Source organism: Sus scrofa, chromosome 1 (genome assembly GCF_000003025.6).
Source record: "Sus scrofa isolate TJ Tabasco breed Duroc chromosome 1, Sscrofa11.1, whole genome shotgun sequence".
Taxonomy (NCBI): Eukaryota; Metazoa; Chordata; class Mammalia; order Artiodactyla; family Suidae; genus Sus; species Sus scrofa.
In genome coordinates, this window is record NC_010443.5 from 182,139,647 (window position 1) to 182,153,134 (window position 13,488).

Sequence of the window (13,488 nt, forward strand, 5' to 3'; positions counted from 1 at the left end):
TCCAACTAGTATCCATGAGGATGCAGGTTTGATCCCTGGCCTTGCTCAGTGGGTTAGGATCCAGCGTTGCTGTGAGCCATGATGTAGGTCACAGGCATGGCTTGGATCCTTTGTTGCTGTGGCTGTGGCTAGCAGCTGTAGCTCTGATTCGACCCCTAGCCTGGGAACTTCCATGTTGCCCTTGTGGCCCTAAAAAGCAAAAAAAAAAAAAAAGATTTATGGGGCTTCTTAAAATTGTTGTTTCTTTACAAGAAATATTCTCATATGCGTACTCAATATTATCCAAACATTTAAAAGGGTGTGACATGTAACTAATTTTCTACATTCATACTGCAAGGAATACAGTTGAATAGCTATTATTTGCAGAGAAAAGCAACATATTGCCTATAAATCCATAATAATTGTTAGTCTATTAAAATCTTTAGCCTGAATAACAATAATTTTTCTATATTAATAAGCTTAATATCTAATTTAATCATTAACTTTCAATTTGTAATTCAGATACATAGTCAGTTTTACAACCCCAGAATCAGCTAGAAGTAAATGATTCCATGTGTTACATGAAAACTATGTCATTTCATAATGTGCAGTAACAGAATACAAAATGAAATCTGCAAAACAAATTCTTTAATCGTCTTAATACGAAACAGAGTAATCTCCTCTAAAGGCTCATACTCACAAGCAGCATAGAAAAGCACTATGCTATCAGAAGACGTCACTGTCGCATTAAATGTCTCTTCTGTTAGTTCCACCGTGAGTTCCAAAGGTAACTGTCTCTTCCTATCTCTGTAAACAGTTTCTGCCACTTCATCATCTTGAATACCTAAAATGTTTGTGGAGGAATTAGTATAAATATAAATGTAACATTAATACAGGCAAGCATATGAAAATTTGTTACTTTATAAACACTTCTGAATTCATAACTACCTTAATATTTTAAAGGTATGATATTTAGAAAACTTACCAGTTTTCTGGCTTCCCATCTTAAACGACTCTGAGATGTTTTCTGATGCAGAAATTGTCAAGTTTTAGTCAATTCCAAAACAGATTACTTAAACTTGTCAGGAAATAACAGAAATATTGCTGTTTTGTTTCTAATAAATATATCAACATATAACCCCCAAAAGTCCTACCATATATATTCAATAGTATTTCTTACTACATGCCAAGCACTGTGACAGACACTAAGGAAAGTAGTAAACAAAATAGACATAGTCCCTAACCACTCAGAGCTCGTATCTATGGAAAAGGCAGTCAATAAACTATTCACTAAATAAAGGTATAACTATAAATGTGATCAGTTTAAGAAGATACAGTGAGAGACTGTAAAAGGGAAATTTAGAGTGAAAGACCCAACATCTACCAAGGAGAGAATCGATAAAGAAATGTTTTAGGCAAAGAGAACAACATGTGCAACGGCTCTGAGACATAAAAGAGCTTAGCATATTCTAGGTACTGAGGGAAGGCTCATTAGACAAAAATAAGACAGACTGAAAGAATAACATGAAGAAACTGTAGGCTGGGCAGCGGCTGTATCAGAAGAGGCCACGTGAGCCAAGAATTCTGGATTTTATTCTAAGTGCACTGAGTTACAGATGGATTCTGAATATGTAAAAACTTTTCATTCATCACAAAACATAGATGATGTTACATGTCAATTAAATCTAAAAAAACACTTTTCATTAAGATAGAGAGATGGGGGGGAGGGAATGGGATGGATTGGGAGTCTAGGGTTAGCAGATGAAAACTGTTGCATTTGGAGTGGATGGCAATGAGATCCTGCAATTGGACTATATCTCTAATCACTTGTGATGGAACATGATGGAGGATAATGTGAGAAAAAGAATGTATATATATGTATGACTGGGTCACTTTGCTGTAAGGCAGAAATTAACAGAACATTGTAAATCTATCATAATAGAAAAATTTTTTAAAAAAGAGAAAGATAAACCCACCCATCTACCCATTCATCCATTCATCATCCATCCAAGGATTTGCTAAAAAAAAAAAAAAAAATTTGAACTGAATTCATAAATATCCTGTTGAAAGTGTATACAGATTGTATGGTAACACTCGCTATTCTAACTTGACTAGAAAGACAAAGCTTCTTAGAAGAACTGACACTAGTTGAACATTAAAAGAAAAAGAAAGCTCATGGAGGCAGTAGGGGCATATGGAGTAAAAGGAACAGCGTGTAAAAAGGTACGGTGGCATGTAAAAGCATGATGAAGTTGGCAATCTGAACACTGACAGAATATCTCATTGTAATTAAGAATCATTAACTTCGTAGACGTAGGAATAGCATTAATTATGTTAATTTTAAAAAGAGACTCCTTAAATTCTGAAATACACAAGGAAATATTTACTTTTTGGGTTTTTTGTTTGTTTGTTTTTGTCTTTTCCAGGGCCATGCCCGTGCATATGGAAGTTCCCAGGCTAGGGGTCTAATCGGAGCTAAAGCTGTAGGCCAAAGCCACAGCCACAGCAATGCCAGATCCAAGCCACGCCTGCACCTACATCACAGCTCACAGCAATGCTGGACCCTTAACCCACGGAACAAGGCCAGGGATCCAACCCGCAACCTCATGGTTCCTAGTGAGATTTGTTTCCGCTGCGCCACGACAGGAACTCCTAAGGTATTTTAAATACCACATGCCATGACACTTAAAGTTATGCCCTCAATACCAAAATCAATAAAGGCCAATTTACTCTATGCTTTTCCTTATTATGCACATATTTTCAATTTCCTGCCAGGCTACTTTCATTTCACAGTCCATCCTTTCTTCTCATATCTTATACTAATACCTCCTTCCCTATTCTCTTAACAAGCCACCTTCATTTGTAAACTTATTCGCTCCTCAGCCCTATCTTTCATCTAGTCATCAGTATATGTATACTCTGTTTAATTGTACATGTTTATTTTTTATATTCTCCTTTTGTAGAATCCAGTCCAATTTATTCTGACTCATCCTATGCCCATTTCCTTTAAAGGACATTTTTCTCTGTATTCCACTCTAACATGGTAACAAACCCTTTCCAAACCTTCATCTATTTTTTCCTATATAATGGGAATGAAATGAAAGTGGGAGGGAAATCATGTATAAGGGCATGACATCATACTATAATGGGTCAATATGGATTACAAACATATGAAGTTAAGACCAAAAAAATAAAAGCCCCAAACAAACAAATAAGACCCACTACCAAAAAAAAACTATGAGACGAAGCTGTAAAAGAAACACCAGAGCTGGGTTGGGAAGAGAAAAGACAGGAGAGAGCTAGAAAAAAAAGGAAAGCAGCACCAGAGGGCAAACTAAAGCCAGAGAGTCAGGAACTAATATAGGGGATGAGACAACAATGAAATTTTGAAACAGGCAACACCCACTGAGGACAAGAATCTCTTTAAACTAACACGTGGATGATTCCTCTGACTCTGAAGGTTAGAATGCATGAGCCATGATAGGAATAGAGCACGAAGCAAGAGGAGAGAACACAGGTCTACCTATATCATGATGATGCTATAGAGAACTCTGGCTCAAATCACAAGCAATTCTAACCCCCTTTATCAGAAAAGAACTAGAGCAGTGCTCAAACCAAAAAGCTGGTCACTGGAAACAAAGCTCAGAGCCCTTATTAAATGTATAATATAGATATTGTTCATCATAATAAATGGACCTCAATAAAAGAATCTGTAAATTACTTCCTCTTAGGACTTGCAATATAAAAAGGGCTATATAAAAAGTATTTACTAAATGGGACTCAGGATAAGAGTACTACACAAAACATTCAAGAATGCACAGGGCATCTCTGCCTTAGAAATTTTACAGACCAATAGAGGAGAGAGAAAAGTAAATGAGCAATTTCAGAACAGGATTGTCATTATAAAAGAAGTATCAAGAATGATAATGATCTGAAGATTCCAAGTCAGAATGCTCCACCACATGTTATCTGTGTGACCTTGGGCAGAACACTTAACTCTGCTCAAACACAGATTCTTCATCTACGAAATGAAGGTAACATCAGCTAACTCAGAGGATATCTATCAAAGTAAATAATGTGTGGGAAATAGCCTTGAAAACTAGAGAATACTTCAAATCTGTAAGCAATAAGAGCAATTAAAAAAAAAACCAGAAATAACAAGCTAACAAGAAGTATTAAAATGTTATTGAACTTACTCCCTATATTAACAATCAGACTCATTTACAACTACAAATATACCTATATTATAATTTCATTCCTAATATTATTCCTAATGGGAATAAAATTAAAACATCATGATTTGGCTCCTGGGTCCTTTTTAAACATGAAGTAGACCAGTAGGGCTGAAAGAACTGATGTGGATGATAAAGGCACAGGTGTGAAAAGCCACATGTCTGACATTTAACAATGAAAGGTATCACAATAAGCAAAATATAGCATCTTTACATCTTTTCACCTAATCAACTTGCTAAAATGTGGTTCAAAATTAACTTCTTTAGGATGCTGGGGAGAAATGGGAGGGGAGAGTGAGCATCAAAAAAACATATTACCCATATTTGGACCTTCCATGTCACCGACTTCATCTTCTTGTGTTTGAGCAACATACATATTACTTTCCACACGGGATACTATTAACTCAACATCATTTAATACCAGAAATTCCACTGGCACTCCCTAGAAATACATTAATTTTAAAAGATATGACTAAAATACAACAAAGCATTTTAATATAAAGATGTTTGACTTGTTTGACACTAAAATAAAGCAAAACCTCTGAACTTCAATTTTCACATTAAAAAAAAAATCCAAAAAAGGGAAATTAACTCCACAATCACTATTTTTTTTTTTGGTCTTTTGTCTTTTTAGGGCCACACCCATGGCATATGGAGGTTCCCAGGCTAGGGGTCCAGTCCGAGCTGTAGCTGCCGGACTACACCACAGCCACAGCAATGCTGGATCCTTAACCCACTGAATGAGGCCAGGGATCGAACCTGCAACCCCACGGTTCATAGCTGGATTCATTTCCCCTGTGCCACAATGGGAACTCCCCACAATCACTATTAAAAGTATCCAAAGTATATGTCATAGAAAGATAGTGTGTGCTACTAAAAAACAGAGCAAAAAAAAAAAAAAAAAAACCCTGAAAGTCTCACTTGCTTCTTGTCATAAATATATTATGCTGAAATATGAAACATTTTACACCTAACAGTAAGCCCTATCTCAAAATAAAACAGAAATATATATAATTTTACTTTGAACAGGACCAAAATTACTTTTATAGTCTATAGAAATATTCAAAATAATATTTCACCTAAAATAATTCTGCTAAAAAGTTCAATTGCCTATTTAGCCATAAACATAAAAAAACCCTATCTGCCCCCAGGTATTTTAAGAATGCCAAATTCTATTCTATTGAAATTATTCCATTAAAATTTCTTTCGCTAAGGCTCAGCCAAAACATTGTTAAAACATAGAATTTTAGGCCACCAGTTAATTTCAATAAATTATGCTTGCTGCAATCTGGATAAAACTCGAACAGATGAGGAATGGCTTCTTATAGATGAGCAAAGAAAGTAGTTTCTTGAGAGGGAATCCACTCCTGGTGAAGAGGCTATAAAGATTATTGAAATGGCAACAAAGGATTGAGACTATTACAAAAACCTAGTTGATAAAAACAGAAGCAGGATTTGAGAGGACTGACTCCAATTCTGAAAGAAGTTCTACTGTGGGTAAAACTCTATTAAGCACTTTGAATGACAGAGAAATCATCTGCGAATGGAAGTTAATCAGGGCAGTAAATTTCATTGCTGTCTTACTTTAAGCAACCACCACCCTCATCAGTCAGCAGCCATCAACATGGAAGCAACACCCTCAACCAGCAAAAAAAAAATCTTATCTCCCTGGAGGCTCAGATGTTAGTATTTAGTATTTTCAGCAATAAGGAACTTTTTAACTAAGGTATAGACATTAGGTTTTTTTAGACATAATGCACACTTAATAGACTAAGTGTAAATATAAATTTTATACGCATTGCGAAACCAGCATGAACTTTAATTCTTGTATAAAACCTACTTCCCAATAACAAATATAGTAATTTCCTATTTAAGGATCTTTATCTACTAGCAAAAAAATTAAAAATAACTTTAGAAAGTATTCTTTCCATTACCTAGTCAAAAAGCAGAGCATACTATCCCCGCGATATGCATATTTGAACAATATTACAGTTCTCAAAGTATTTTCCTACCTGCTCTTACAAAATTTCTTGTAAGTGAGAAGGGGGAGGTCTTATGACTATTTCACAAATGAGAAAACTGAGCCTGAAGAAGTTAATTTATTTATCTGGTCCCAGAACTAGAAGGAACAGAATCCAAGTATTCTGATTCTTAACCCAGTATTCCTGCCATAGACTATACAAGAGAATTTAAGTTTAAACTGACAGTTTGTAAACATATCAATAAATTTTTAGCATATGTATAAAATATTTAGAAGATGTTCAGAATTAAAGAGTTCTTAAGAAAAATTTAAGGAAAAAGAGACAGTAGTAGAAATTTACAAAGGAAATATAAATGGCCAATAAAACTTCAAAAGGTCAACCTCACTAGTCAAAGTTATCAAAGACATGCAAATTAAAACAGGAACTCTTTTTGACTGGGTCACTTTGCTGTACAGCAGAAATTGACAGAACACTGTAAATCAGCTATAATTGAAAAAATAAAAATCTTAAAAGAAAATAATTAATTAATTAAAATTATGTTTTTAATATTACTCCTCAGTACTGGCAAAGATGTATGAAACAAGGAATTCCAAACTCTGCTAGTAAAACTACAGCCTTTCTGGAGGGAAATTTGACAATGTATTTTAGAAGTCTTAAAAATTTCCATTTTCAGAGTTCCTGTCTTAGCTCAGCAGTTCAATACCTGGCCTCGCTCAGTGGGTTAAGTATCCGACATTGCGGTGAGCTGTGGTGCAGGCCACAGCTTGGATCTTAAGTTGCTGTGGCTGTGGTGTAGGCTAGCAGCTGCAGCTCCGATTTGACCCCTAGCCTGGAAACTTCCACATGCCACAGGTGCATATGGAAGGGAAAAAAAATTCCATTTTCTTTAAGAAAAAATTTACTTTCAGAAATTTAGCAAAAGAATCAGTGAGGTCCAAAACAGTGTACAAAGGCAGACATCACAGCACAATAACAAGTAATTAAATATAACTGTAGGTGAAAAGTAGGATATATATAGCATGATCCTAAATTTCTTTAAAAAATATACACATACCATATATACACTATATGCATTTACATAAACATGCACAGAGAGAAAAAGATTAACAAATTTAAAAAACACACCAAAACATTAACAGCAATTATCTTTCTTTTCTTTTTTTTTTTTTGTCCTACCCTCAGCATGCAAAAGCTCTGGGGCCAGGGATCAAACCCATGCCACAGCAGCAACCCAAACTACAACAGTGACTACACTGGATCCTTAACGTGCTGAGCCACTGGGAACTCCCAGCAATTATCTTTGAATAGCACCAATTCACAAAAATTTCCTATAATAAACATGTTACTTTAAGACCACATGTAATAACTCCCTTTATTTAACATTTAGAACAATATATAAAATGACTGACCTCTTCTGCTCTTTTGAAGATGACATTAGCATCCTGAGGAATGTCCACCTCCAAAGAGTCCCTTTTTCAAAATGGAAATAAAAGTTTTATATTTTAATCTCAAGAATAATAATCATCCAGGAGGTTAATCTTAAATGGCATGGTAAGTACTTATACTAAAAGAAGTTTATGAAAAAAGATTACAATTTAGTGAATCTGAGAAATTTTACACATATAGACCAGACTTCTACTCCCTATCTTAACTTACATATTTGTTTAGCAAGGTTTAAAGGTATAAATATTAATCAAAGTGACAACTGAAGACTTTAGCAACTGGTTCTAATTATATTAGAATCTATTAGAGATTTGGGTTTATTTACAAGTGGAGAGACTACCATATAAGAAAAATATTACTGTCCTGATAATAAATACAATGGAGTGAATATTTCATGTTTAAAAATACCTTAACAAGAGTAGAACTCCTGCTTTTCCCAGAAGACGCCAAGCAACCCATTCTGCAGTTTTTCTATCGGCTTCATATGTAGCTTGTCGACTAACAATAAAAACCAGTGGTAATCCTAGTTGGAGATGAACAGTTGAAACTTGCTGAGGATCTTCAGCAACTTCAGTCTTCATTTAGAAAAAGAACAAAATGCTTTTACTATGTGATAATAATGTTCCAACATTTGGATTTAAATGCTGCTCATTCTTTTTCTCTACATATTTTTAAAATTACAGTTGATTTACAATGTTGTACCAATTTCTGCTGTACAGCAAAGTGACTCAGTACATATATAATACATTTTTTTAATATTATTTTCCATCATGGTCTATCCCAGGAGACTGGATATAGTTCCCTGTGCTGTAGAATAGGGCCTTACTGTTTATTCATTCTTTTTTTTTCTTTTTTGGCTGCCCTGCGACATACGGACTTTCCAGGCCAGGGATCAGATCCAAGCCGCAGCTGCAACCTAAGCCACTGCTGTGGTAACACTGGATCCTTAACCTATTGTGCCAGGCCAGAGATCAAACTTGCATCCCAGTGCTCCCAAGACCCTGCTGATCCCATTGCACCACAGCAAGAACTCCTGTTTACCCATTCTAAATGTTACTGTTTCCACTACTAACCCCAAACTCACAGTACCTCCCACTTCCTCCCCCTTTCTCTCATGGCAACCACATGCTTATTCTCCATGTCTGTGAGTCTGTTTCTGTTTTATAGACAGGTTCATTTATGCCATATTTTAGATTCTACATGTAAGTGATATCATATGGTACTTATCTTTCTCTTTCTGATTTACTTCACCTAGTATGAGAATCTCTAGTTCCATCCATGTTGCTGCAAATGGCATTATTTTGTTCTTTTTTATGGCTGAGTAGTATTCCATTGTGTTCATGCACCACATCTTCTTAATCCATTCATCTATCGATGACATTTAGGTTGGCTATTGTGAATAGTGCAACTATGAACATAGGAGTGCATGCATCTTTTTAAATTATAGTTTTGTTTGGCTATATGCCCGGGAGTAGGATTGTTGGATCATATTTCTAATTTTCTGAAAAAACTCCACAGTGGCTATACCAATTTACATTCCCACCAGCAGTGTAGGAGGTAAAGCCCCTCTCATTCTTAGATATGAGTTAAAAACCAGTCTCTAGGAGTTGCCATCATGGCTCAGTGGTTAACGAATCCGACTAGGAACCATGAGGTTTCGGGTTTGATCCCTGCCCTTGCTCAGTGGGCTAAGGATCCGGCGCTGCCATGAGCTGTGGTGTAGGTCAAAGATGTGGCTTGGATCCCACATTGCTGTGGCTCTGGCGTAGGCCAGCAGCTACAGCTCCAAGTAGACTCCTAGCCTGGAAATCTCTATATGCCGCAGGTGCGGCCATAAACACACACACACACACACACAAAAACCAGTCTCTGAAACAAATCCAACATTAACAGAAATGGCCTCATGATTGTCTAAGTTTATGCTCCTGGTAGACCTATATAGTTTAAGTGTTATGAAACTAACAAATTTTATAAGGAGTTAAACAGAAAGTTACAACCATAAGGAATAAGCATACCATAAAGAAACAAAAAATAAATAAATAAAACTGTGGTAATGATAAACAGATATTTGAAATGAAACAGAATAGAAAACTGGAGTTCCCATCATGGCGCAGTGGTTAACGAATCCGACTAGGAACCATGAGGTTGCGGGTTCGGTCCCTGCCCTTGCTCAGCGGGTTAAAGATCCGGCATTGCCGTGAGCTGTGGTGTAGGTTGCAGACGCGGCTCAGATCGCGCATTGCTGTGGCTCTGGCATAGGCCGGCGGATACAGCTCCGATTAGACCCCTAGCCTGGGAACCTCCATATGCCGCAGAAGCGGCCCAAAGAAATAGCAAAAAGACAAAAACAAAAAAAACAAAAAAAAAAAGAAAGAAAAGAAAACTAAGTAACAGATTCTTCCATATAAGAATTTAACATATAGGAGTTCCCGTTGTGGCTCAGTGGGTTAAGAACCTGATAGAGTGTCCATGAGGATACGGGTCTGATCCCTGGCCTCACTCAGTGGGTTAAGGATCTGGCATTGCTGCAAGTTGTACTGCAGGCTGGCACCTGTGGCTCCAATTCAACCCCTAGCTTGGTGGGAACGTCCATGTGCTACAGGTGCAGTCCTGGGGGAAAAAAAAAGAATTTAACATATAATGACACATTATAGAAAAATGAGTAACATCTGAGTTGACATCAGCTTGAATACACACATCTAATTCCTCTCCCTTTAAAAATCCCAGGACAACTACAGCAGTAGGATTTTTCAAAAGAGATAAACATGTAAAGGAAGGAAAAGAGAAAAGGCAGCAAAATTCTGGAAGCTGAAGAACTGACTTAGAGAAACTACAAAGCAAAACCTTAAGAGAGGAAGAGCTAAGAAACAATTAAGTTTTAACTGTAGAATCCTAAAATTTCTCAGAAATTGTGTGCCTATGCCTGGCATCTCTGGAACTAGGAGAGAAATCCTGGAATGAAAATAGCAAGAAGGCTCTAAAATAAGGAGGAACAGGTAAAACCTTTGGAAAGCAATTATACCCCTAGATTCCCCTTTCCAACTCCATGAGTTTAGGCACCTGCCCTTCTCTCATACCATAAGAAATCTGGGGGACTTCAGGGACAGCTGAGAGTGTGAACATCAGGCCCAAGGCAGGGGGATTAAGTAACCAAATGCTGAGACTCCTTCCAGCCCCTCCCCACTCAGTTCCCAGAATGTAAGCAGCCAGTGGAAAACTGGAAAATTCTTTTCTGGGGATCTTGGCTAATCACAAGGAAAAGCCTAAAGATACTAACACTGAAGTTCACTAGAAAGCAGCCCAGATCCAATCACCCTCCAGAGCTCAAAGTTTATTTTATTTTATTTTTGTCTTTTTTTTTTTTTTTTTTTTTTTTTTTTGCCTTTTTTGCCTTTTCTAGGGCCGCACCCACGGCATGCGGAGGTTCCCAGGCGAGGGGTCTAATCGGAGCTGTGGCCTCTGGCCTACGCCAGAGCCACAGCAACGCGGGATCCGAGCCGCGTCTAAGACCTACACCAGGAGTTCCCATCGTGGCTCAGTGGTTAACGAATCCAACTAGGAACCATGAGGTTGCGGGTTCATTCCCTGGCCTTGCTCAGTGGGTTGAGGATCCGGCATTGCTGTGAGCTGTGGTGTAGGTTGCAGACGCGGCTCGGATCCCACGTTGCTGTGGCTGTGGTATAGGCCGTTGGCTACAGCTCCGATACGACCTCTAGCCTGGGAACCTCCATATGCCACGGGAGCAGCCCAAGAAATGGCAAAAAAGACAAAAAATAAAAAATAAGACCTACACCACAGCTCACGGCAACACTGGATCCTTAACCCACTGAGCAAGGCCAAGGATCGAACCCACAACCTCATGGTTCCTAGTCGGATTCATTAACCACTGAGCTACAACGGAACTCCTGGAGCTCAAAGTTTACAGTCTTATCCACAATCTCAGAATTTCCAACCAGCTTTCTCAGCTTCATATTCTAAATCACAAATAAGGAGTAATGAGCATCTGAGGGAAAGCCTCTAACATAAACAGAAAAACAAGTAACGTGAAGGAAATGCAGACTATTTAGGAAGAAGAAAGGCTCAAAAAAACAACCACTAATAACCCCAGGAGATGGGAAGATACTGCTTCCATAAAGAAATGAAAAATAAAGATGAATAGGGAGTTCCCTGGTGGTCTAGTGGCTAGGATTCGGTACTTTCACTGCCACAGCCCGAGTTCAAACCCTGGCCTGCAAATTGAGATCCCACATCAAGTTGCTGCATGCCACAACCAAACCAAACAAAACAAACAGAAACACTGAATAAATCTGCCAGAAAGTACAGAAGAAGATAGATGGAAAACAGAAAAGACAATAAAATTGAGACTAGTTCAAGAGGTCCAACAATCATCACTGAAATAAACACAAGAGTTTCCAACAGCTGAAGGAACATGAGCCGCCAGACTGAAAGAGCCCAATGAGTAACCAATAATGGATTAAAGCAGATCCATAGGAAGATGCATCCTTGCAAAAGTTCCAATTATTAAGGATATTTTTTTTTAGTCTTTAAAGTTTCCAGAGAGAAATCTATATTTACCTATGATAGGCAGAATTCTAAGATGGTCCCCAAGATTTCTGGTGCACAAATCTTGTATAATCCTAAATCCTTGAGTGTGGATGGTACACATGGTACAATCATTCCTTTGACTGGGTTACATTACCTAAGACTATCAGCACAATGAAGCCAGACTGTCTGCTGGCTTTGAAGGAGAAAATTGCCATTTTTTGAGAGGGCCATGTGGCCAGCATCTGAGAACAGCCTGTGGGAGCTTAAGAGCTACACCAGCCAATAGCCAGCAGGAGGTGGGAACCTCGATCCTACAACAAAACAGAACTGACTCTGTGAAAATATGAACAGGTGGACCAGCCTGAAGGAGTAGAAAAGTCTGGTTTCTTCTTTGTGTATTTGGAGAACTCTAAATAATTCAGTATTAAAAAGTGAAAGAGGAGGAACAGGCAGCGAGGCTGGAAATCTAGCAAAGGGCCAAAGAATTAAAAACCATGTATATCATCCTAATAAAGTTGGACTTTACTCTGTAACTAAAATTGAAAACATTTAGGAATTGCAAAAATTATTTTAACAAGATCGTATGTGTGTTTTTATTTTTTAGTTTATTTATTTATTTATTTGTCTTTTTAGGGCTGTACCCGCAGCATATTGAGGTTCCCACGCTAGGGGTAGAATTGGAGCTGTAGCTACTGGCCTACACCACAGCCACAGCAACACCAGACCCGAGCCGCATCTATAATCTACACCACAGTTCATGGCAATACCCAGACCCTAAACCCACTGAGTGAGGCCAGGGATTGAACCTGCATCCTCATGGATACTAGTCAGAATCGCTTCTACTGAACCACGACAGGAACTCCATATGTGTGTTTTTAAAATATCACTCTACAAGCAATGGGGATTATGGACTTAAAGGGATTGAAATATCAGAATACAGACCAGATCAGTTGCTATTACTAAAACAGTATGTGAGAGATGGAGAAAACCTGGACTAAAGCACTGGCTCTTGGAATGAAGAATTCAAAAGATATTTAAGATCTAAAATTAGATGTAGGGGGAGTTCTCTGATGACCTAGTGGGTTGAGGCTCCTGCATTCTCACCGCTGTGGCTCTGGTTGCTGCTGTGTGGCGAACATTCAATCCCTGGCCCAGGAATTCCCATATACTGCCTGTGTGGCAAAAAAGAAAAAAAATACAAAAAAGAAAAAACAAGAGAGAACCTGAAATAAATGTTGCAACTCTCATTTAAATAAATAAATAAATAAATAAAATTAGATGTAGGAACCACTATAATGGAAAAAAAT

The 13,488-nt window shown here is 37.7% G+C and overlaps 1 protein-coding gene across 6 annotated transcripts in view; it reads right to left on the reverse strand.

Annotated features, from left to right (window-relative positions):
• The window catches only part of TXNDC16 (thioredoxin domain containing 16), a 99,446-nt gene that overhangs the window by 36,044 nt on the left and 49,914 nt on the right, over nucleotides 1-13,488 (reverse strand). For 4 of the 6 annotated variants that reach the window (XM_021102000.1, XM_021101990.1, XM_021101992.1 and 1 more), the window contains 5 exons: nucleotides 8,045-8,211; nucleotides 7,603-7,663; nucleotides 4,530-4,653; nucleotides 965-1,006; nucleotides 680-823 (listed from right to left, as the gene is read on the reverse strand). In XM_021102000.1, coding sequence (XP_020957659.1) covers nucleotides 680-823; nucleotides 965-1,006; nucleotides 4,530-4,653; nucleotides 7,603-7,663; nucleotides 8,045-8,211 — 538 coding nt within the window. The remainder of the gene's footprint in view (nucleotides 1-679; nucleotides 824-964; nucleotides 1,007-4,529; nucleotides 4,654-7,602; nucleotides 7,664-8,044; nucleotides 8,212-13,488) is intronic. The other 2 variants (XM_021102004.1, XM_021102006.1) reach the window with 1 other exon arrangement.